This window comes from Theobroma umbraticum, unplaced genomic scaffold, assembly GCF_002168275.2.
Source record: "Theobroma umbraticum cultivar Fairchild unplaced genomic scaffold, ASM216827v3 scaffold_4.1, whole genome shotgun sequence".
NCBI lineage: Eukaryota > Viridiplantae > Streptophyta > Magnoliopsida > Malvales > Malvaceae > Theobroma > Theobroma umbraticum.
The window spans coordinates 856264-882754 of NW_018397258.1; the positions used below are offsets into that span (position 1 = coordinate 856264).

At 34.2% G+C, this 26491-nt stretch overlaps 1 protein-coding gene and 1 pseudogene across 1 annotated transcript; one reads left to right on the forward strand and one right to left on the reverse strand.

Moving 5' to 3' along the window:
- Positions 1 to 12892: 12892 nt before the first annotated feature.
- Positions 12893 to 14203, forward strand: LOC110414359 (phospholipase A(1) DAD1, chloroplastic pseudogene; annotated as a pseudogene).
- A 4285-nt stretch (positions 14204 to 18488) lies between these two features.
- On the reverse strand, positions 18489 to 25768 carry VAD1 (GRAM domain family protein). Its single transcript, XM_021425337.2, has 18 exons — positions 25422 to 25768; positions 24637 to 24696; positions 24149 to 24199; positions 23847 to 23912; positions 23631 to 23726; positions 23394 to 23495; positions 22577 to 22677; positions 22306 to 22457; positions 22028 to 22068; positions 21829 to 21916; positions 21591 to 21677; positions 21283 to 21337; positions 21037 to 21103; positions 20288 to 20387; positions 19735 to 19796; positions 19603 to 19642; positions 19192 to 19493; positions 18489 to 18917 (listed from the first exon to the last, which is right to left on the reverse strand). The coding sequence occupies exons 1-18, from the start codon at positions 25617 to 25619 to the stop codon at positions 18669 to 18671; spliced, it is 1917 nt and encodes a 638-aa protein (XP_021281012.1). The 5' UTR covers positions 25620 to 25768; the 3' UTR covers positions 18489 to 18668.
- Positions 25769 to 26491: the final 723 nt, after the last annotated feature.

Sequence of the window (26491 nt, forward strand, 5' to 3'; positions counted from 1 at the left end):
TTCTTTATCGACCTAGTTTGACATAAAATTCCAATCAATAAACATCTATGGAAGGAAAAAAAGGCTCATTAAAAGTTAGTAGTAATTCAAGAATCTTCCTCATGGTCCACTTAAGCACCGAGTACCTCATGCCGACAACATATTTTGATGTAAGACTTCGGTTCAACTCATCGTTTAATACTCACAGAGTCATCTTCCCGACAAGCTAAGAAACAAGAATATCAATGGGAAAAACGACGAATGAGAAGGACATAATTATGGATATAATTAACGGCCAATCCCAAGCTATATGTATCAAAATTTTGTGGCATTAACGTTAGAGTTGTGCACCGACTTTTTCCAAGTGACGGTGGCATTTTTCAAAATCAGTGCAGGGTACTGGTGCAATCAAACTTTTGGAAATAGGACGAAACAATGGCTTGGTCAAATAGATGTAGTTGTACTGTAATGCAAAGTAGCTGCACTAATGCAAAATTAAGCCAATGAAGCAAGCCAGCTAGTGGTGAAAGTCAAGTTTAAGTAACTTCAGGGTGACTTGACAGTTGAATATTTTAAACACTATATATTCTTTGTTTTTCCTTAATGGCCAGGTTAGAAATTTTGTTCACAAGTTCATCAACTAACATGCATTGCCACATGGTAACAATCAGCAACGTTCCATCAGGTTTCCTCTGTTTTCGACAATAAGTTCAATCATCAGACTAAAAGTTTCCAGGGTTTGGATTCTGAGCATTCATATCAGTAACCTACCATCCTAAAATCAAAGAAACATTTTGCCATAATCATCCCATAAAAGGGAAAATTATAAAAAAAAAAGGAAAAAAAAATATTCACTTGAAAAACCCTGTTGGACAACAAACCAGAATAGTTAATAACTTAGGTTCTAAATAAGAGGAAAGGACCCATTTGTTTACTGAATCTGCAACATAAATGTGCTCGTGAAGCAGCAAAAGCCCAGAATTTGCGGTTGAGATATCAGAATTGTTCAAACACCTGTTCCTAGTTGTCACATCTTTACAAGGGGTACGTGTTCTTCATTACTTTCAATTTGAACATCATGTCTGGGGACTCTCTTAATTAATATATCAGGAAGCACCTAACATTGTAAGGTCAATACGTCGACAGTCAAAATTGTCCCCTCTACTTCTAATCAATACTATATCATAATCAATGTTACATGTCGTTATTTACTAACTTTCCCTATATACTGGGTTCTATCTTGCTAAAGTAGGTGTTGCCAAATTAGGTGGTATAGTTGATAAACTTGCTGAATTGTTGTAATTAGACAAGTCTTCATCATTTTGACGACATTAACATGGATTAATTTTCACTGTTCATCGATTAAGATTGATTCTTTAAATGTGGTGAATTGGATTTTAAACAATCCCTTCAAAAGTTGAAAATATTTATATTACAGATTGAAACCTTGAAGTTATAGGAAGTAAACTAACAAATAACAAATATTTTGACCAATAATTTTATAGATGATTTCATCAAATTTGATGTTTAAAAAAATTGAAAGTATATGTTTTTGATTAGTTAATAGCACAAATAAAGTGTTTAATTAATGTGTTTATTTGTTGCTCTATTGATTATCTCTCTCTCTCTTGAAAATAGTAGTCTTTTCTTCTTCTTTTTTGAAGGGTAGAATAAAGTTCATTTCACTAAATAAAGCATAAAAAATATAATTGGGGAATGCTAATGAATGAATGAATAAATAGTAGTTACTAGTAATATTAATGAATGAATAAATAAAGCATAAAAAAGTATAATTGGGGATATGTGAAGTGTCCAAAAAAACAAGGGAAAGAAAACATATAGTATGAGATTAACTTAATAAATATAAGGTAAACTCTACATAACCTCTTGTGGCATGATATTTTCTCATATGGTATTTGAGGGTATTTCTTTTTTTCACATAAAACTTTATGTTTTATTTTGTTTCCAAAAGGGATAAAGTTGTTAAATTTTTAATCAATTTTTTAAAAAGATAATAAAAACTTTTATTTTGTAATTTTTAAATTTTTTGTTTGTTTAATTAAAAATAGATTTGAGCGGTTTTTTTTTTAAATAACTTTCATCTCACTTTCTCTCTTCACTCAATTTTTTTTTTTAATTTTTGGGTCCATGCATGTACATTAAGGTAAAAATAAAAAATAAACTCACATTAATATATATAGAAGCTATTTAGAGAAACATTTGCAGCAATTGAACTGAAAGTGGTGTTCTTAGTTGTGTAATTATTGGTGTTATGAAGAAATATCTTTCTTGATCAGCTACGGAGGCATAGATAGAATAATAGACTAATACTTGTTTAATATCCAACTTCAAAAGAGTCTATTTGATTCTCAATTTGTCATTGTTAAAATCAAACTTTGATCCCAACTACTGCTATACAATGTAAAGAGCTGAAAGGCTCTCTCTAAGGCCTACACAAAGCATTACAATGAGAAGAATATTGTTCTCAAGAGTTGCTCTGGTGTAACATGCCTAATAAGAGTTAATCTTTTTGAAAACAAAAGTAAAACATAAAATGTTATGTGAGAAAATAGTAACATGAAAGTGTTATGTAAAAAATGTCATATCATAAAAGTTTCATATGAAATTTACCTTAAACTTAATAGATAATATACGTGGACATCTTCAATTCCATTTAAAATTTGTTGAATATTTTTTATCAGTAGGTAAGTCTTTTTCCTTCATAGCAGTATGTATTCAACTCATTCTCCAAATCAGGCAGTTGGCAAGAACACCGATCTTTGTTTTTTGGCTGTAGAAAATTATTGACTGTCTTGCTGGACTAATCAAAGCTTTTACTTAGCCTTTTCCCCAAACCACGTCCTAGTCGGGATTTTACTTCTTGAAAGGCGTGCCCAACAACTGACCTGGAATCCAGGCTGCATCCCCTCGGGGCAAGGAGGCGGCCTACTTTAAGCGAAGGATCTCAATGCACGGTAAGCAAAAGATTTTGTAGCCATACATATATTCAATTATTTAGTACTGAGACGTAGGGTTTCGCTATATGCATTACCCAAAAGGTAGGAGAAATTTGCTGGCAAGACGATCTCTTTTTGACCACGTATCCAGTTTTCCCCTGCCAAGAACACAGAAAAGAAGCCGAGCTCACGACTCACCAGTCATAACTCAGAGCTAATAACTATTACTAATATAACAAAATTCGATCCTTGGCACTTCATGTGTTCTCATCCTCCTTATCTTAGGTGAGTTTGAAAATTTTAATTGTTGAATATGATTCTTAAATTATAATTACGTTGGTACGAAATCAATCGGTTAAATAATGAAATCATTTACATATATCTTTAATGATATTAACTGTTTGTGAAATTTGACATTACAATTATAAAATTGGGATGGGAAGAATTTTTTGGGTGAATTCGTGTACGAAGCTGTGCTACCCCTTGTATTAATCTACATGGACAAACAATCCAACTGTGATCTCTTGACTCAATGAAATGGTGGATTTTTACTAAGTTAATGTATTCTTTGGCTCTCTTGTTATATTTAAGATGAATTGATGGAAGATGTTTTTCGCATGATGATAGCACGAGGATGTCGAGGATGATACATGGCCTTTTCTCCTTGAGTTGTTGTTTTATCGAAAGGGATGTTGTGTGCAGACATGTTGTATGTTGTATATGTTGTTTCAGTTTTTTGTTTGATGTTTATGTGCAAACATGTTTTGATCTTCTTTAATGAAGGAAAAAAAATCAAATCAATCAACACCCATTCAAAGTTCGAAGGGAGAATAAATCTGATTAAAGAGACAAAGACAAATTTTAACCAAACGAAACTCACAAAGAGATCATTATGAGCTGGAAAAGGGCAGGCAAAGACACAGTATGCGGCGTGGGACCTAATTGCTGGCTTGCCTTTGACTAAACATACAGAAGACGTGAACCGGGACAAACCACTACAACTACTAATTTGGTAGTATTATGTATTAGAAATAGATATTAATATTAAACACTAAACAATGGATATTAAGTTGATATTCTAATATAACAAGGGTAATTCGTCAAATTAAAAAATAAAACAACACATCAAAATCTTAACATATTTCCTCAAAAAATATATAAAAATATGATAAAATATTTTACCGAATAACTTAAGTTTAGTTGGAGAGATGAGAAGTATAATAGTAACTTATGATTCTATATACTTGTATGGCTTATAAGTTATTAAGCGATAGAGATTACTCTTAAGTGATAGCTATGCAATTTTACAAACAAACATGACACGAGCTTCTGATTGTTTATTGTATATGATTTCGAGTTGCTTTGCAAGTTTTTTTTTTCTTTTTTTGTCCTTTCTATGAAAGACGGAGAGAGGAAAAGATGCAGGAAGAGAAATAGTGAAAGTTGAGATGAGTTGGGGAACTAATTAACAGGAAGAGGGAAAAAGGGTGGAAAGAGGGGAGGCGAGAACCATTGGCATTAGCTCTTGCAAATCAGATAGAAAGAACCTGCAGATAAAGGATCATAAATATACCTAATAAAACAAGTATCAGAAGGTCTTTGTGGTAGAAAGAGAGGATATATTATAATAAATGAAGCGGAATGTGCTAGAGGTAGTAAAGAGGACGATTGAAATAATCTTTGAAATATAAATGTTTTGGTGACAGGCGATCAAAAATAACAAAATGGAGAAAAAGGACGGTGGGTTGAAAGAGCTGAGAAGATAAAATAATTAAATTTGAGAGAATTTTGAGGATAACAAGGTTGGTGGAAATAGTTGAGTAGAGAAAATAGTTAGACTTGAGAGAATTTTTATGATAGTTCCTGTCAAGTTTATGATTTTTTTTTTGTTGCTCTCAAACCCTAAGATTCTCATATTTATATTAAATAAAAGCATTTTCTTAAAAACAATTGAGAGTACGCGTTTAATCAGGGAAGAAAGTGTTTATTATAAAGCATGTTAAAAAATAACTTATTAGATATGATGTTTAATCATGAAAGAACGTATTTATCATGAAAAAACATATTAAAAATAATCATGTGGGTAGTAAAATAACGACACTTGATAATATATTATGTACACTCATTTGAAAAAAAAAATACATGTATTTTAAAAAATGATTAAGAAGAAGTTTTATTAACTATCTTCGTATATTAGCTACCTAGTTAAACTTTTTAAAATATTCTAAATGTGTATGAACCTGTCACTTATTCTTAGTTTCTTTTACTTCCCTGTATGAAATAATTGTTTTATATTTATTCTTATTTTATAATATAACATATGAATAACTGCTCCACACTTGTTCAGGTTATGTAAGACAATGATTCAAAAAATAATAGTTAGACATATAATACACTTTTAGACCCTTTCCATTCTCCCCCAGAAAACAAATATGTACTCCTACAGCTATTACTTAGCCTGATCATGCAAGCCAAACTAAAGACGAAAAAGAGAGAAGAATATTCTTCAAGTATTCTAAGTACTACGAAGCCTGGTCCCATATATATGCATGATGAAAATTTTTATTCTAATCCTCGAAATTAAGAAACTAACCCCAACAACATGACACTCAAGTTGTTACATCGTGCTATATGCTTGAAATGGCTCGCTATAGCGGTGCTGTCCTGAACCCCTCCCCCACCCCCTGCATAGCGCCGACATGTGCTTGTGCTCTCGCTACGAAATCACAATGGGCGGTGCATAGCTAACGGTGGTTCTCTCCACCCCTGCTTAAACCAAAAGGGTCTGGAGAGAGAACATACGTAGCTAGAAAAATATATATATATATATATATATAGTATATAGGATCACGTGGAGAGAGAAAGGCTCAGAAAGAGAACAACAAAAACTATCTACGATCTTTGTAGCAAGCAGCAACGTCAAAAAAAAAAAGTGGTAGGAAGAGAGAAAATCCCAACAAACAGAAAAAGAGCAACCAAGCGGCCGTCAGATCAGATCTGTTCACGCTCACGCGCATCAGAAACTGAGAACTGACCTGTTAAGAATGATCTGACATTAAACCCTCCCTTCCCCATTTCTATCTCCCCATGCCATGAGGTAGTTTTGTTGGAAAGCTTTTGCCCTTTATCAAAGAGAACCCCACGGAAATATAATCAGAAACAACATAAAAATTGATGAAGAAATTGATATATCAGAAATTAAATACTAGAAATTAATAAAGGAGGGTTGGGAAGTGCATACCACGCCATGCCATTAAACTTTACTTACTTCTTTTTCCCCTTTGGCTTAGGGTTTCCCTGAGACAAATGAGATTACAGTGGAGATCTGCTTTGCAAAAAACAAAAGAATAGTAATGATGAGTGCCACCGTTTCAAGTGGGTAATTGCGGCTGCCTCTCAAACATATTTCAGATCTTTTTGCATCTGCATCTCTATCCTCTAACATTGCCACCAAAGCTCACATCTATTTGACACGTTGCTACAATTTAATGCCGCATCAGTACTTTCTGAATAATCAAGCATGTGCATGATGTGCTCGTACTTGAGCTTATTTAATTGCGTCCACCTAGCTAATAAAATTGTTTCCTACTCCAAGTATATATGCATTTCTAGTAAAGTACTGCAAGGAGCATTGCAGGATAAATAGCATAGAACTTCTCAGCTCGTAAAACCTTTATTTTGGCAATACCATATTCGTTGTTGTATTTGCCTCTCTAAAGATATGCCTAAAGGATAAGATGAGCCTCTGTTGTTGCCTGGACTTGTCTGTTTTAATTAACTTCGTATTCTATAAGCATTTCCCATTGCTTTACCTTTTCAAGCTCATTGATCGACCGCTCTTGTCTGCTCCTAGCAAGCAAAAAAGTGGCCTCTATTTATCTGTTGAATATTCCCTACATATAGGGTCGTTTGTTTGATTCTGGGCTGCATGTATAGGGTCGTCAATCAAACCCAACATAGTATAAACTTGTAAAAACTTGGACTACTTTTAACAAAATGCTTTGGGCTATGAGTCCATAGGAAGAAGTCAATGGCAGCAAAACAATCCTTCCAAGATTTTGAGTTCACCAAGTCTAAAAATTTAAATATTAAATTCCAACATTGGATTCAATAATAAATATATTTTATCATTAAAAATTGAATCGAAATCTTTTTTTTCTCAAATAAAACAAAAATTCATCACGCTGTCGGGGGAATAGTGTATTTTCTTGGATATAGGATGCAGGACACTAGATATAAAACCAAAGGCCCAAAAGGAAGCAAATTTAACACATGCAAAATGTGCTTTTATCTTCTTCTTTTTTTGCGTCTTTTTCTTTCAGCATTAGGAGTAAGGACCGTGTTCATTTTTCAAAGATCTAGAAATGGCACTGATCCTTTACTTCCTTTAGCTTTCATAGTAGCCTTGTGTGATTTAGTTCTTTCAAGGGTTAAATTTGGGTTTAGATACAACAATTATTACTGCATTAGTGGATACTGGAGAGAAAGAGAGAGAGAGAGAGAGAGCTCCCTTCTTTTACATACTTCAATCTCATCCACTTAATCTACCCAAAAAAAAGAAAGAGTGCCATGCACTTATTTCCCCCAACGAGTGGGAAAAGACTATAAAGAAAGATTGAAGAAAAAGGTTGTATGTAGTACAAAGAAATTGTTTGATTTAGGTGGAGAAAAAAAGAACTCTCTGTCATGAGGAAAACATTGTTTATTCGTGTGGCATTTCAATGTCCTTTTCAATTACATGAGGTACATTTTACTTGACGTCTCTCTATCAGTTAGATAAAGAAAATGCATGAACGTCTCTGCCTGGCCCAAATTCAATGAAAATTTTGCCCCTCTTTCTTTTTCTATAGATTCACTGCCTCAGGGAACATATATTTGACCTAAATTTACTAACATTCAAAGATCTGATTAGTCCAGGTTTCGTTTGTATTTTGGGTTCTGCAATACCCTTCATTTAAACAACTAAATTAATGTCTAATCTATCCAATCTTCATTCTCATGGAAACAGTGGTTTTTGTATTATATCAACAACTCATTCACTTAATTACTGGCTAATGCTAGTCAATTCTTTGTCTTTGTCCCCGTAAGAAGGATAACCCAACAAAAGAAAAAGACAGAGATCCTTGACCTTTGTTGCTGACCTTTGTGCTGCTAATTAAAAATGGACGAAGAGCAGGGAAGGGCAAGGCCTATGGAAAAAAAATAATAGTGGCTTGGATTGAAGTATTGGACTTAATGATTAATGCATGATTTTTTTTTTTATAAAAATAGAATTTAAAAATTTTTTAAATAAAAAAAATCAACTCCACAGTTCACATATTTGGCATGCTTTATATTTTGATGTTTGAACTGTTCAACGTGCTTTTATTTACTCATAGGGTGAAATAATATCAATTACCAAAAGCGGAAAAGAGCAAGACCTACAAAATAAAATAATATCGATTTAAATTAAAGCATTCAATTTAAAAATTAGTGTATGATCTCTTACATAAATAGTAGAATTCAAATCTTTTCTTATAAAAGCAAAATCGACTCCATAGTCCACATATTTTCCATACTACATATTTGATTTTTGAATGATTCAATGAACCTTTATATACTCAATAGGACGAAATAATACCACTTAATTATTAAAAGTAGGAAAGAACAAGGTCTATAAAATAAACTAATAACGATTCAGATTCAAGAATTCAACTTAATGATTAGTGCATCTAATTCAAATCTTTCGTCTCCAAATAAAAAAAATATCGATTTCACAATCCACATATTTTACATGTTACATATTTGATGTTTGAACGGTTCAATGTGCCTCTATTTACCCAATAGGTCAAAATAATACCACTAAAAGTGGGAACGAGCAAGGCCTATAAAATCTAATAATATAGATTTAGATTCAAGTATTCAGTACAATGATTATAAGTACATGATCTAGTGCCAAAAAAAAAAAAACAATTCAAATCCTCATTCTCCAAAAAAAAATATATATTGGCTCCACAGTCCACATATTTTGCATGCTATATTTATTGATGTTTGAACTGATCAACATGCTTTTATTTATCCAATAGGACGAAATAATCCCACTTCCTATGATAGGGAATAGGGATGGTACATGGGAGGTGAGAATGACACTGCACTAAAATCTCTGCTCTTCCCTTTTTATTTTCCCTTCATCCAAAATTGATTGCTTTCCTTGACTAGATGGGCCAATGATAAGTGCCATGATCACTAATAATACTGTGGGATAGGCTCCTCCCATGGCCGGAAAAATATTTTGATGCATCACATGGCTCACATAGCTATACTTACTTTTTCGTACAGATGGAAACAAAGCACATTCCGTCCACAGTCCACTGCATGATTTATATTTTAAATTATGTAAATATTAATGAATTTATCTATGACATGAAATTAGTCAAAGACACAAAAAAGTATGCACCTGTTTTTGAGTAATTTAGGAATAAAAAGAAAAAAAAAGTAATGAAGACAAATGGAATAACGATATGATAATCAGCAGCATCATCATCGTACCGAAGAGAATGGCAGCCAGACAATGTGTACGTCAAACCTAACAACGGGCAGTGCTACTTGCTAGGAATAGGTGGACTATTTTCCTTTACCACCCAAAGCAAAGGTCTCATTGTTTTTCGACTCAAACCTAACAGGGGCAACATATCCACTGCCTTGCTTTGTGTATCGATATTTAAAGAATACTAATCACAAGTCAAACTTGTTACACAAAAAAAAAAAAAGTGAATTCACAGGTTAACTTCAAGCATTTTTTTTTTAGAGGCAAATTTTGTAGTTGACAGGTTGACAAAATGAAAAAATTTTCGTATAATTGATTTTTTTGTCCTCCTGTAATGTTTTATTTTTTGGGTTTTTTTTTTTTACTATTTTTGATGGATAGAGGAATTTAGACTCTATATCTCTTACAATATTCTAATAAAATTTCTTTCAAAAAAAGGACAGAAAAAGAGATGAATGTGGCTCGAATATACTGTTTATCTCATTTTTGTGGTAGAGGAAGTAAATGGAACCCACCATTCAATTCAATCTACTTCCTCAATATCAGATGGGTTTTGTCTGTCATTTCCATCAGTCGTGGAGAGAAAGGAAAAGTTATCCCGAGTTAGATAAACCCCACATGATACTTTGGTGAGATAGCAATTATATTGGAAAGGAATAAAGCTAGGAAAAGGCAAACATATGCCCTATCCACGACTTAATTACTTTCCTTTGAGGGCACGAACAACTTATTTTCAAAAGTCTACTTTCGGTTTTTATCTTAATTAATTTCGTACTCCCTAATCATAGACTGTCCAATATTACTAGAAATCTACCCCCAGTCCCCTGTAAATACCATACTGATATGATATCTATTTGATAGAACTCATTCAATCATGCGTGGGTAGGCAGTGATTACAAATTATACTCAATAGATTGATTTGCTCAAATAAGTTAAAGTCTCGTTTTCCTTTTGTTTGTGTAAGAAATTGAAGTACTATAATAGCTTTGGTCATGTAGATTTATAGGGTGTCGTAGGTTTGGGACGCACACGAGGAAAACATTAGCTAGCTAGGTTAGCCACGTATTCTGAGTCTGATCCTGGTGATGGCCCTCTCACTTGAGAATCAATGATAAGCTTGACCTGTCTCTGATTTGGGTGATGTACAACGTCCTTTCAGATGGAAGATAAAGGATTAGCAGGCTTCTGTCTCTGTTGTAGCAGATTAGTTGATGTTATTATAGACTTACTCAGCAAATAAGACCAATAGTTTACAGATAACTTTGTCAAGAGTGGACCTGGAAACTCTTAACCTCTGTCTTGTTTGAATGTACATTGTTCATTGTTTTTGAGTTTTTAAATTGTTTGTACAAACTCAGGTCTTATTTGTATTAGGATATTCTGCTTACTTTGTACAAAGATCATTATGTTTTAAGTTTATATATATATATATATATATATATATATTTAAAAAGAGATTTGAATTTTACGTATTTAAAAAAAATTATATATCAATTAATGAATTAAATATTTAAATACGATTATTATATTTTAAGTTTTAGAATAACATTTTCAATATTTAGAATGATTATACCATAAAAAATCATAAATCATATGATTTTTTTTACGGTGATGGAGTCCTCTTATCATTGTCAACAACACTAACTAAATTAAAATCCTCCCTGACATACTTCTCCACAATAATTTTTTAAAATGTTGTTGTATTCATTCTCATATCGTTAAATTCATTTATTTAGTAAACTTTTAGAATCTCTATAATTGCATATAGTTCCTCGATTTGTGGCTGATGCACATAGTTTGGTTAATTTGTTTGATCAATACTATCAATGAATTCTCTTCTTCAACTTAAACCTGTATTTTGTATTGAGATTTACATGAAAATATAGTGATCAACATGAAAAAAAAAAAGATGTGTAGAGAAAAACCCAATTATCTAAACATAAAAAACTTGCTCCCACATCCATATAAGCTTTTCTTTTGGGTAATTATGCCATCCAATATGATATTTCAACAATGGATATGTTTGCAGTACCAATGTCATCCATACAATGGCCAGATGTATCATGCCCAATATCATGAAAGTTATTGTCTTATTAATTATTTGACCAGATTGCCATGCGTATCCATTTATAAAATGGTGACAAAGACGTTTGGGTGTTTCTTTGGATGACTTTCATCTACAGCTTTTGAGAAAAAATGGTGTCCTTTTAACTAATTAAGGAGCAGCAGGTAACAATAATTATCAGTGATCCGACGTTTTAACAGTCATATGAAACCCATCATTCTGTGGCTGCGAATTGAAACGGGAGATTAATTATCAATGATTAGGAAAAAGTAAATCATTGTCGAATTTTTATATGTGGTTAATTCGTAATTGTCAAAAGAACATAATTCAATGTATTTATAAATTAAAATATATAACAAGAAAAAGTATGATAACAAATTCTATCATAATAACTTACTGTAACATGATGGCATAAGATTATAAAAATTTGATCTTTATTAGACTGTTGCAACATTTAAAGATAAGAAGTTGACTAAAATATTTTGATTTATACTTAATATTATGAACTGCTTGTCTATATTGTCTTTTGATACCAACACCGATCTTGTCATAAACAATATTGTCATGAGCAGTAAAGTCCAATATCATCTGACCTTGTGAGCATATTTCTATCTTCTATCTTTAATGGAGGAAATTGGGTTTGAAATTTAGTAGAGAAGAGTGAGACCTGGAGGAAGACCGTACGTCAGAATTTAGAGCAAGAAGGGAAGACTACTCTTTGTCATCTTGGGGCTCCAAATACCACCAAAAGCCCCATAAACCGGCCAAAGCAGAGCAGTCTAAGGCCAATTCCGAGTATCAAACAAAATCCTGTTCCAAGTAATGGAACACCCTCCAACAAACTAGTAACAGGGGCTTTCAATTTCATGCTGTGAAATCCACGTGCCAGAACGAGTCAAAACTCTTAATGGTCGGAAAGACAAAGAGTTTGTCATTTTCCAAGTCGTGCAGTGTGGGTCCCTGTCAAAATCTTCTTCCTCGGTGATGTGCCATATCTCGTCGGATTAATCATCATCGCAATCAAAAACTCACCTCATGTCGGACCCACGGCCGTTTTTCCGGTTAATTTTTCACCCAATTAAACAAGTGAAAATCCTGTCCCATTTCCCATCGCCCACTTCACTTTTGTCACTCATTTTCCTTCACTTGCCAGTAAGCGTAAGACCCTCTGAAATTTTTTTTTGCTTTATTCATGCACCGCCGTCCACTCTCTCCCTCTGGCCCTTCCCCCTTCCTATAAATTCCCCATTGTTTTTTATTCCATTGTGAGCAAGCAAGCATCCAAACCAAGATCACCACACAAGCCATCTCCTGGCTAACTACATTTCCATAAGGAAACATATTGTAAAGACTTTTTTGTCCAATATGAGGCTTGCTGCAATAGCTATTACTGTCAAGCCATGCACTTCGCCTACTACTCCAAAACTCACTCAATACTCTGTTCCCACCACCGCCATTAATCCTCTAAAGCTCAACACTGAAAACCCACAGTTTTCATGGACTCCTTTAAAACATGGCTCGCTTTTCACTCACTCTAGCTCAGCTAAACTCGCCAGGAATTGGATGGAGTATCAGGGGATGAACAACTGGGATGGCTTGCTTGACCCTCTTGACGATACGCTGAGAAGTGAGATTCTGAGATACGGGCAATTCGTCGAAGCTGCATATCGGTCGTTCGACTTTGATCCTTCTTCACCCACTTTTGCCACGTGTAAGTTCCCCAAGAACACTCTCCTGACAAGGTCTTGCACTGGGGAGACTGGTTATAAACCGACCAAGAACTTGCGTGCCACGTGTGGGATTCAGCTGCCACGTTGGATAGACAGGGGACCGAGCTGGCTTTCGACTCAGTCCAGCTGGATTGGTTACGTGGCAGTTTGTCAGGACAAGGAGGAGATCGCCAGGCTCGGCAGGCGTGACGTGGTGATCGCCTTCAGAGGCACCGCCACTTGCTTGGAGTGGCTGGAGAACCTACGCGCCACGCTGACTTCTCTGCCCGATGACGTGGCCAATGTGGGTTTTAAACACAGTGGATGTGGACCCATGGTGGAGAGTGGGTTCTTGAGCCTTTACACTTCCGGCACCGCCGCCTGTCCTAGTTTGCAGAATATGGTGAGGGAAGAGATCGGGAGAGTACTCGAAATGTACAGTGACGAACCCCTCAGCTTGACCCTCACTGGCCACAGTCTCGGTGCGGCTCTAGCCACACTTGCTGCCCACGACATAAACTCCACCTTCAGCAATGCGCCGATGGTGACCGTCATCTCATTCGGGGGACCACGTGTCGGAAACCAAAGCTTCAGGTGCCAGCTCGAGAGAAGCGGGACCAAGATCCTACGCATAGTAAACTCCGACGATCTCATCACAAAAGTACCCGGGTTCGTGATTGACAACAATGACATGGCAGACAAGCAGGCTGTCAACGTGGCCGGACTGCCAAGCTGGGTTCACAAGCGCGTGGTAGACTCGCAGTTGGTTTATGCTGACGTGGGACAAGAGCTTCGACTTAGCAGCAAGGAGTGCCCGCACCTGAGCAAAGGAGGCGTGGCGACTTGTCACGAACTCAGTACGTATCTCCAGTTGGTAAATGGTTTCGTTAGCTCAAATTGTCCTTTTCGGACCACGGCCAGGAGAGTTCTGAGCAAACACCGTCGGGAAAAATTGGCAACTCTGTAGATGAACTCTGCTTTTCTTTTCCTTTCATTTTTGAAGAGATTTCAGGTTCCGGGATTCAATTCCAGGCCTAGCCAGGACCCTTCGATAGAGGCTAAGCACCCTTACGCCCATAGCTTGTAAAATTTTGTATGATTGACCGAGAAAACGTGTACTGTAATTTTGTATACAGAGAAAAGAAACTAGGGATTGTAAGTGTGAGGGTATTCCTAATTTTTAAGATTCAGGATGCCCCGTTATTTATTATGAATTGTCTCAATCGAATAGAAATTTCTTTTTTATGAATATCAAGTAGATACAAGTTATGAATTCCTATAAGAAACGGTCCGACACTTAATATTTAAGTAACTGAAACTTTTGAAACAAATTTTGATTGAAATTATCATCAAATATGAAATTATATTAATGAATGATTATTATGAATATATATATATATATATATAAATGTCTATTATGATATGACCTAAGTGTTTAAATCAAGTTAATTAGCTCAGCAGGCGACACAAAAGAAGTATGATCTGATTTGAACTTTTAGATTTGATTATTTATATTTAGATTTGAATATAAATTGAATTGGATTAAGGTTAAAATTTAAAAATTTATTAACTTATAAATAAATCCCTTGCTTCATTTGTGAATACGCTCTCAAATAAAATCTTTTTACACCTTTTAATATTTTTTCTTATAGTTATATTTTATAGCATGTTATCAATACAATTCTTTAATTAAATTCAAGTTTTGGTATCAATTTAGTTTTCAGCATCATCTTTTGATATCATTTAATTTTCAAAGTTTTCAACGTAAATTTAAATTTGCACGTACGATATGAAAAGTATATTAATAATCTATCATAACTTATGATATAGACATCATTTTTTGGTTTTATTCAAATTTCAACATGAACTTAAATTTTCACGTACGATATGAAAAGTATATTAATAATCTATCATAACTTATGATATAGACATTATTTTTTGTTTTTATTCAGATTTCAACGTGAACTTAAATTTTCACGTACAATGTGAAAAGTACATTAAAAATCTATCACAACTTATGATATGAACATTATTTTTGGTATTATTTAATTTTCAACGTACACTTAAATTTACGCGTACAACATGAAGAGTACATTAAAAATTTATCATAACTTACTATATGAGCATTGTCTTTTGGCTTTGTTTAGTTTTGACATAATGCTTAAATAAACTCCTAAACTATTCAAGAATATTTAAATAAGTCTTTATTCTTTTATTACGTTTAATTAAATTTTTGTAACTTTATTTTAGATCAAATAAGCTCTTATAACTAATGATTGACTAATTACTATTAGTAAAATATTACTTATCATTTTATATTTACATGGTACTGACATGATATTAATATAAAAAATAAAAAAATATCGCATGATTATATTATTATGTCAAATTAACATGTTATGTTATAATCAATTATGATTATACTTTAGTTTTCAATGTAAACTTAAATTTACACACACAATATGAGAAGTACAAAAAAAAATCGATAGCAACAAAAAGTCAAAATGTAGTTGAGATGTTTATTTAATTGATCGAGAGAAAAAAAAAGCCTTGTTTAAAGTCTAAACAAGGACTATCTTAATGTGACAGTATCTAAATGCTAGTGACAAAGAAGGGCCAATTGCATGTAATCGTAGAAAAAGAAAGTACAAAAAAGTATTTATCATTTATGAAAAAACCTGGCCACCTGCACACGTATTTTACGATATAGGAGGTCAAAAACCTTTAGGACGTAAGCATAGTTTATTGTAATAATGGTACAACTAATACCCGAAATGATCTGATTTAATAACTAGAATGATTATCCTCTCAATATTAATTGATAGCAATGTGTGTTCCCCGTTGTTATTTACAACATTGCTACTAAGAAAATTAGGCGACCTAACTGTCGTTATCCAATAATGGCAAAAAAAGGAAAACTATTGTACTTATTGAAAGCACGTTTAGTAAATTTGTCGAATAATATTTAAATTAGGATTTATATTAATTCGATACATTATCAATGTATAATATTTATACATTTAGAACTAAAAACATCTGGCTTAGTGATATTGTAAACCGTATTATACTGTTGAAGCAGGAACTCTACCGTCAAATACTAGTAGTCTAAGATAAATCAAGAAAGGAAGGGGATATAAATATGAGATATGGAAGGCAAAATTAAGGCTGGCTATAATTAGATATTTATGCTAATCTATAACATACTTAAAGAAAAGCCCTAACTGTGGTTCCAGAATTGAGCACGTGGAAAGCAAAGAGAGAAAGAGAAAAGCTGTTGAAGCAAGGAGAGAGAAAGAGAGGCAGTGCAAAGAGGTGAATCCACCACATGAAGAGCAAATGGAGAGAAATAGAAAAGATGTTGAAGCAAAGAGAAAGGTGTAAAGAGGTCTGCGTACAACGTTCGGGGTCATATTTTAGTGAGATTGAAGGGTAACCTCTAATTATTCAAAAGATTTAAACGAGGAAAACAACAAAAACAAACAAAAGGGGGGGTAAGAATTTTCCATGGAAATGGTAATCCAATTCAACTTATAGGTTATAGGACCACACCTTTCTCCGTCAATTCTCTGTCAAAGCCATTGTCTTCCTCTCTTTTGCTTTGGTAAAGCATACCTTTTGGCCTAAATTGAAATCTCTCTAATCGCTGCTGCATGCCTTCAGCCAATTAGGCTAACATCTCCCTCTTATGTAAATTCTCAGTACTTATAGCTGCAAGCAAACTCCTTAATCCTCTAGACATGCATCTTAAATCAACAATTCTAAAAATCTTTAGGCTAAAACTCTTTGAATCATTTTTCGTCTTTTAAGGAGTTTTGAAAAGAGATAAATCAATATATTGCAAAAGTCGAAGTCTTGAGAAGGTAATGGTAGAGAGAAAACGGCTTAAAATTTTTATAATGTATTTTTATTTTTTTTAATTTTACAATTTTATTCTTATAAATATTAAATTTTTACTTGAAAATAGACTAACCAAAATGCTATTGAAAGCTAGTTTTCTCAAACTCTCCTTGTCATCAACAGACAACTTGGTTTTCGACCAACATCCTTAAGACCCCATGCCCGTCTGTACTCCCTAAGTATATGCAATCATTTTCATCCATATTGCAGCATTTTTTTCAATGGGTGAATGTTCTTATTATTGTAAATACTATATAATACATAGAATTTTTCACCCGAGTGTCCTAACCGGATTATTGAAAGATTATCATATTTAGTAATATCGTTTCCCGACGTGATAAAATTCAATTCCTGTGTTTAATATAAAAATATAACTACAAACTTTTAAAGAGTAGTCATAAATGTTTTGAGAGTGTTTCATTGGTTGATTCTAAGGAGTCAAGGATTCACGGTGCAAAAACATTTTCAAATCATAAAAAGTGTGTTTCACAATTTAAAGACCTCGTCCGAGTAAGGGAAAAAAAAAATGAAATCCTGAAACGTGGATGCCATGGCAGAATGGATGGTTGGTTTACAACAAGTCCTAATTGACGAAGCTGAAGCTTGCTGCAGGGTCAGAAACCCTTTCTAAATCAAACCTTATTGCCACATATACGTTGTCCCACCATCGGACCAGCTTTTCATGGCTACTAATGGCAAACCCCAATGTGGAACATGCCTCAAAAATTGTAGTTTTATTACGTTCTTTCTCCTCCATCTGTGTAAAAGGGTTTTTCCCCCTTACGCTAACACACATTCATTCATTCATTCTTTCGTTCTTCCTCTGGTCATTATCAGAACATATACGGTAGGGACGAAGGATGTGTGAGGAACAGCCGTGTTGCTATAGGAATACTGGTTGAGGTTTGACAGTCGGTGGAGACATCTCCCACTGAAATTTGAAGCTGAAAGCCTGGCATCGAAAGCAGCTTTAGTCCTAATCGTTGATTCAAATGCTAAATGATTGAAAATGCATGAGTATTGATCGCTTACTCAACTTAAATGCCAACTTTATGCTTTTAACAGGAAAAAAAAATGAGATTCACTCTTAAGTGAAAATGACGGTATAATTTACCTGAAAATATTATCTTTAGAAATAAAGTTATGTAAATTTTTAAATCCAAAAATTGACTCGAAGCTGATTGATTAAGAAATTGTTTTTAGTCCAAAGTGATTGATTAAAGAATTAATTTTACTTATTTAAGCTATATTAAGATTTAAACTAAAAGATGAAATAGGTCTTAAATTTTTAAGTAATAGCCTACTTAAATAGGTCTTTGAGGTTCTTTGAGATGACAAATGCAGCAATGGTGATGTATGAAATTGAAATTTGTTATTTATAATTCAAACAGTAGGGATCATGGCATGACAAGTAACCTTGCGGTTTATTATCTTCAGATTTCAATTACAGGCATCTACGTACAGAATTATGAAAAGAATGTAAGATTTACTATGGAAATATGTTATTTTAAGTGAAAAATATACAAGTAAGATGTTTATCTGTGGTTCTTTGGGTACCCCAGTTCTTTTAACTGTGCTTTTAAAGCAGCATGCTCATGCCACATCCTCTCTAACCGCGCTTCGACCATGACCATCTCCTCTTTAAGGTGATGCATCCGCTTCTCTAACCATGCCACAGCTTCGGTTGGCCTTTCACTGGCTCCACTGCCCATGCCGCCGGTATACTGTGCCGGATAACTCACATGAATGTGTTGCGGTCTGTTTAGTAGCACAAGAATGCTTACCTGCAGTTAAAAAAGAAAAGCAAAGAAAGGGAAAGAAGAATGAGAGCTGTAAGGAGCTGACAACATGATATGGAAAATCTAAATCAAACTGTAGGTTGTTGATCAGTTTGCAAGAGAGGAAAGCTTCTTGGAACAAGTCCATATTGTGATGACTTGTTATTGAACATAGCTACGAGTATGACAATCGACGAGTAAATTAGATTGTCGCTCCAGATTAACTTAATCTACAGATGAATTATAATGAAGGTAACAAGTTGAACAGGGAGCATTAAACCTGCATCAGGAAGATCACAGCAAAGACAACAGCCAAGACTACTGAAATATGGCCTTGGCTTTTCAAGTATGAGTAGGATTTCCTTGCAAACTCTCTTAACAAAGATGCGATGGACGAAGCACTAGTCAAACTTCCTTGCAAAAGAGTGCCAATTCGTTGGTTAACATCCAGATAATCAGACGTCTGCAATGTCCTTATCGGATCACTCAAATTATGAGATCTTTCTGAAAGTTCCTTGGTTGCCACTTCCCTTTCAATTTGGAGTTCACCATTTTCAGCTGAACTTCTAGAAGAATCTACCCCTGCTTGAGACAAAAGCAGTTAAGTCAGTAATTCCATTATCTGCATCACTGCCCAAAGCATAAACATCATTAGAGGAAATTCTTCAAAAACACAATCTGATGGCCAAACCTCCTTGTTTATCAAGGCTCTCCTTCAACAATTCATGTGCCTGAAACATTAATGATAAAGTTTTTTAGATCAATGTTCAAATAAACTTTACAATATAAACATAATAATACTGGAGAAAGATAATACTAATACCATGTCTATCCATGTTGCATAAGCTTCTCGACATTCTTCCAGAGTAGACTGCACTATTTTCCCTGTACCATATGCTTGGCATCAGATAAAGGGGAAGTTACAAGAAATATAATCATTAATATAACAGCAAAAAGTACACTTAGTGATCTATTCAAAACGAACAAAAACCATAAATCCTTCTCAGCTCATCTTCAAAGGATAAAGGACTGTCAGTTTACAAGTTCAAAACAATTGAGATGAAACACAAAAGGATCTTGGCCTTAAGATCTCCATTATTGCAAGGAATTCTAGATTTCATCTCAAATAAGTCCTTCCTCAACTTAACTTTAAATAATCCACTTCATTCTAAAAGAAAATATCTTTCTGGCACTTCCACAAAATTAATTTACAGTTAAATAAAACTTTCAATACAATTATAAGATGAGACATGAAAGCAAAAGGATTTGTAAAAGGAACCACAAGAAGAGAAGCTCAGCACCTCAAAATACAAAGATGCAGCACAAGAAATTCATAAAACACACCATAAACAAAAGATTCATCAGCAAAGTCAAACCTTTCCAAACAGTTCTCTTGCTAAAAGCCACATTCACATAAACCCTCAAAATGCAGCCTTCTTGAGGGCCATCAATATCCCTTTCTACATCCCAAAGCCCCTGATAGGATACACAGCATTTTCCAGCACATATCAGAAACATTTCAAACGAACTAGAAGCATCACATATAGAACAGAAACAAATTATTATTGCACAAAACAATGAGAAAGCTTTCAGAACAACTGATTGCAGACAGTGGTGTTGGTGACCTATTTCCATGGCTTATAAGTATTCATGTTCAGCATCCTCACAAGTTTTACTATGCTATTTTAACTCAAATTCCTTCAGATGGCCTGTCCCGCTCATGTTATTTTTGCTCAAGTCATCCCCGTTTTCTTCTTACTGTTCTCTTTTTGAGCAGTAGCCTAACAAATTGCAACACCATATGGATAACCTGGGGCAGCCAAGCTTTGGCTCAAGAGAGATTACCAACCTAAACTTTTTCAAACACAAAAGACAAATTTGTCTCCAATATTGCACATAGATAGACCAACAAGATGTAGATGTGGCATCAAGCTTTTGTTTTAGTTCTCAATTTGAAGGGCTAGAGTGCAACTTTCCTTGCTATTTCTGACAATTTTGCCCCCATAATCTGCTCAAGTATATCAGGATAATTTATGCCTAAATGGCTAAAACTGCACTTACAAACTAGGGATGGAGAACACTTTACACATTAAAGCATATCAAGGGGCTCAGGTCTAGCTTGTACCTCTACACGGAAATAATCACCATAAGGTACATCATTGATCTCTTGTGATGTCTCCATAACCAGATGACTGTACAAAGTAAAAGTCATATTGTCAGGATATACACAAGAAAAAGAAGAAAGAATACAAAACATCTAAAGGAGATGCAAAAAGGGTGCATCCCTTCAAAATGAGAAATAATAATAGATTAACAGTGACTTCAACTGTATAATAGCATACAAGGCACCACCAAGGAAATATGTAACAACCTGTTTCGGTAAACTCGAAACTTCTGGGTCTCCTGGCAGCTACCAAATTTTGCACCTTGATTGAAACAGAAAATATTAATGCTAAAAGAAACCCAGTCAAGAAAGTGTTAAACTGACATACACATAAACCAATACTACATCCACCACAAAAAAAATGAAAAACAAATAAGTTTTTGTGCCATTGCAATTATCCTTGTCCTTATTTTAAAAAGTTTTCAATTAATTATAACAATTATATGAAATAATGCTAATCTCAGCAGGATAATAATGCTGGGGCAAAAAGATGACATATAATAATAAAATCATACCAAAGTATATTTTTATTGGATGTTGAAATGACACATCACGAACATGTCCAAAATTGTCATGAGGACACCATGAAGAGCACCTGAATTCTGTAAAAAATAACCATTTACTAAACATGAAGGCACAGATGCAGAAAATGACATCTTTTACCATAAGATATAATCAAAATATTAAACACAAACATAAACTAAAAATGCGTATTTAGAACTTATAATTCCTCAAAAGTTCAGAGCACACTACCTTTATCTCCACATCTTCTATGAAAAGATTCAATGAAATTAACAGCATTATCAGAAAAACATAACCTGAAGAACTCCTCTACCTTAATCTGCAGCCCAAGAAACGTGACTGACTTCAGAACAAATTAAGAACTTACCAATGCTATAAATATTTTACAATATGGTAGAACGTTAAGGAAAATGATTTCACAATTTACTACCGGAAACTTTGTTTCTGCAACCTTGGTAAAATCTTCAGGAACTGCATACAAGAAACAGCCCGTTCAGAATATCATGACATAGACAAAAACAAAAGTTTGGTATCATGTACAAAAATAAATGTTGATTCCACCCTAAACCCCGAATAATCAAGGAACTCAGTATGCAGCAAAGTGTGAAAAAAAAAAGTACAAGACAACCACAACTAGAAATGATGAACTCAAAATGAAAAAATATGTAGAACCTGAGAAAGTCACAATACGAAACAGGATTAACGTACCCTTTGGCGCATCACAGTTCTCTGGCTTCCAGGAACAAGTATCTGCTGAAGCTGAAGACCTGGTAATTATAACTGATTCAGGACCTACTTCTGCATCATTTTCCAAATTGGATGGAAGGTTGGAATCACTAGAGGTGGGAACATCCTCATCCCTGTATAAAACATGCAGTTAAATAGAATAAGTCACATATGTAAAAGTTTAAAACAAAAAAACAAAACTCTGATGAATTCACAAGAAAGATCTCCTAACCATTCTGTCCGTAACAAATACCTGTCTGTAGATTCCATGTCATTTATTAGGTTTTTGGAGCTATTGACCTTTTCAATTGCAACAAATCCATTCTCTTGGCTGCTGGACTCAGAGATGGATTCCTACAATAAATTCAACCAGTATAAGAAAACAACCAATGGTGGAAAATATGCAATTTGCTCTAACGAAGCTATGAACCTCAAAGTTTTCACAACATTTCAATCAGGAAAAATGAATTAGTAAAAAAGACATATATAAAAAAGAAAAGAGTGAAAGAGTGAAATACACATAGGTTCAAATGTGATGCATGAAGTGTAATATAAGATTCCCAGCTTCACTGTACATCCTCTAAATGTCTTAAATTTTGTTGAATGAAATGGAAAATCTCCACAAAATTCTTATGTATGGATAATATGGAAGAATAAAGATAAAGGAAAAACAAGATTAATAAATCAGTATACGATACAAAATACCTCTAAATGAAGCAATAGTGAAAACTTACATTAAGATGTGCATGTATGCTATGTATCAAGAAAGAGTATGAAAAGATGTATTCCATATTCACTGCATACCTAATGATTTGTCTATTGTAAGATGACAACAACCCTATTCAATGCCATAAAGAAAACATGTGAAATAAGTTCATCATATATTTTAAACAACCTAAAAAAAAAAAATATTGAATACTGCTCGATTTATTCAATGACATATTTTGCATCAAAATCAATGATCTAATTATGATATAAAGAAAATATACAGAAATGCTTACAGAAAAGTCCTAAGACTTCTAACAATATTCTAAATGCTGCTACTAATATGCTATGAAACATTAAGATACCTGTTGCTCTGTAATTTCTTTGGCTCCATTAGCATGCTGCACCCATCCATCATTAATGAGCTTGAAAGCTTCATCACGAGATAGGAATGATGCAAAGAAGTACTACCAAATCAACAAGTAGAGTCAGGTAATTTCACTGCGATTCATAAGTGAAACAGAACTTGGATACTACTTTTTACAGAATACAAACATTTAAACAGGCACAAAGACAAAACAATGCAAGTCAAGTACTACAACCTTTCTTCCTCCAGCAAAAATTTCTATTGCATTAGGAAAGATTCCTGCAGTCTTTGCTCTGTTAACACTTGTAATTTCATTGAAGGCAATTATTTTCTGAAAAACAAGCCCGTAAAATATTACAAGATCATAATCATTGTTGTGTAAAACTTGCAAAAGTTGACAAGAAAATAGGACACAGAAAAACAAACAATCTAACCAATGTTAGAGGAATACCTTTGTTTCAAATCCAAATATATTGGAATAAAAGCAAAGATAACGAACAAAGAGGTACATGTGACCCTGCATCAAGCATATAATGCATAAAAATTAGAGAAAGGAATAAAATTAGACCTTAAAGCCACTATGTAATCAAAGAATATTACCCCCACCCCTAGAGATAGATGAAAAGAAGGTAAGGTGATGTACTGAACAAGAAATTGATAAAAAAAATACTAGATGTGGCAGGGTAAACAAATCATCTAAGTAAAAGCATGAAACTTCAAGACAGAGAAGGTTATTGCAGAGATCTAGATTACCTGAAGAAGGATACTCTCTTGGTATGCACAATTAAAATCTTGAACAAGGAACTGCAGCAAAGGGCAAAAAATAAAAGTTTAATAACTACAATAGATATTATTAAAAGTCTAAAATGTAAGCGAATTGCTAGCACCTAGTGATCATGAACAGACTAGAGACTAAAGGCGCTCACTTCCTTTAAACTTCAAAGAAAAAATGTTTTAAAGATTTTAAAGGGGACAATAGGTACCATTTAGAATCTAAAGCATAAAGGACAGCACAAACAAGCATTTTCAATCTTTGGCCAAAAACAAAATAAGAATATTCTTGGCATGGTGTGCGTTCTACATGAATGTTTAACTTAACTAGAACCTGGTGGTATATCGTTTACATCAATCATGAGAAACAATCCTAGCATTTACCAGCCAAAAAATGTCAAACAAAATGAAAAGGAGACAAATAGAGAATTGCTAACAGCTAGTAATCTTGTCAGACTGAAGACACTCACCTCTTCCGGTGGAAGCCTGAACAGTTGGCGGTATTCTTCACTCCTTAATGCTGCTGCAGACTGAAACTCAAAAGCATGAGATTTAGCCATTAAGGTGTCATTTTACATCATCCTTATGCATAAGTTAACGTATCTTCTAAGGCAATCCTCTTTTAAATCTCTTATTAGATTAAAATATTTATAAATCACATTTCCTTTCTTCAAAACACCAATTAAACATTATTCCACATTTATTTTCAATTGGGATCGTTGCAAAACAGCTACCTTAACAACTTATTGGGTACTACCCATGAGCTGACTGCCTTATTGGTCCCTTCATAGCATTCAACGTACATAAATTTGGCCAATATAATTTATTTTCGCTAGCAACAATTTCTGACTTTAGCAATAGCCATAATGCCTAGTGAGATACACCATGCGATAGGTGAGAAATTAAAATGCCTCACACGTTATGCTCTACTACTACCAGAAAGTTGACACTTAAAAGGCTTAATCAAGATGGTCCTTGCTACTTAGGATGCCAAAACCGCTCCAAACTTTCATTGACTAATTTAAGAATTTTAACCATGAAAACAAGAAAGCTTCAACAAATTCCTGATAACAGAAAGTTTTATGAAAGCAAATATGCCTGCACACTGGTAATTTCTTTTCGAATTCACGCATAATCATCAGGAATTGCCAAAAATTAACTTCAAAACAAACTCCTTTCTCGCCTTTCTTTCCTAACTTTTGCGTACGGAGAAGCGAAATGAATAAGTTGTTAAGAGAATGATAGAAAAGGGAACCTGAATTTCAACATCTCTGTAATTAAGGTTAGGCGAAGAACTGGAAGGGTCGTTGCGATCGGGCGTGCCGGTGGGAGACGAAGCGTTAGGCGAAGTTGAAGATTCGGAAACGACGTCGGAAGCTAATTTCGAAAGAGAAGGATCCATGGGTGGCCTCGGCAGATCGATCCTCTCCGAGGCGGCAGACGCCACTGCCATAGCACAAAGGAAGAAACCAAAGAAAGATGGCTGAGATCTGTGCTTCCGGTTGTTTTCTTTTGGTGGGAGAGAGCCCCAGAACGAGGGAAGCGTGAAGGGGAAGGGTAGTTGAGGGGAAACTAAAAGGGACTGAAAGCGGAAGCAAACGACCGTGGATGCTTTGCAGTCAATTTCACTGCCACGCCAAGTCTTCAAGTGGAGACGTTGACTTTGTTACACGTGGCGTATTACTGAGGAGATAAACTGACAACGGCTGGGTCCCACTGGTAGACTCTACCACGCGCACGAGTCAAAACAGTCGGGCAAGTTTTTTTTTCCCTCTTCTTTTTGGGCCGAGCTAGCCCACTTTTGGTAGTGGACTCGATTATGCTCTCAATTGGGCTTCTATTAGATTGGCCTTTTTGTAATTTAATAAAAGTTTTATTCCACGTTATGTTATCACTTAATTCCAAATCATAATATCACAGATACGAAAAGGTTAAGGTTTAAAATTATGGGTATTTATATTTAAATATTCTAAAAATTTAACAAGATATCAATATTTAATTCATTATAAATATTTATTTTTAAAATTTTTTATTAATATCAATATTTGATTCATTTATAATGTATAAAATCCATACGTTGATGTGTCAAATATAAATTTGTTTAATAATCATATATTAAAAATGATTTTAGGGTAATAATCTGGTGTCTGAAATTATAAATAAAAAATAGATGGATGGTATAACTCTTTGCTTAAATATTTAATAATTTGTAACACTTTATAGATAACTTTGGTTCTCGTTACTAGACGATGGGCCATGGTTTGGACCAAGATCTGCCATTTTTCAAACTAAAATTGGGCCTTTGGGTCCAGACCATTAAGGTAG

Coding starts and splice junctions, on each gene's coding strand:
- VAD1 (XM_021425337.2), bottom strand. CDS start 25,619: ATGGCAGTGGCGTCTGCCGCCTCGGAGAGGATCGATCTGCCGAGGCCA. Junction 23,496..23,630: donor TTTTTGCTGGAGGAAGAAAG/GTTGTAGTACTT, acceptor TTGATTTGGTAG/TACTTCTTTGCATCATTCCT. Junction 21,104..21,282: donor TTTCGAGTTTACCGAAACAG/GTTGTTACATAT, acceptor TACTTTGTACAG/TCATCTGGTTATGGAGACAT.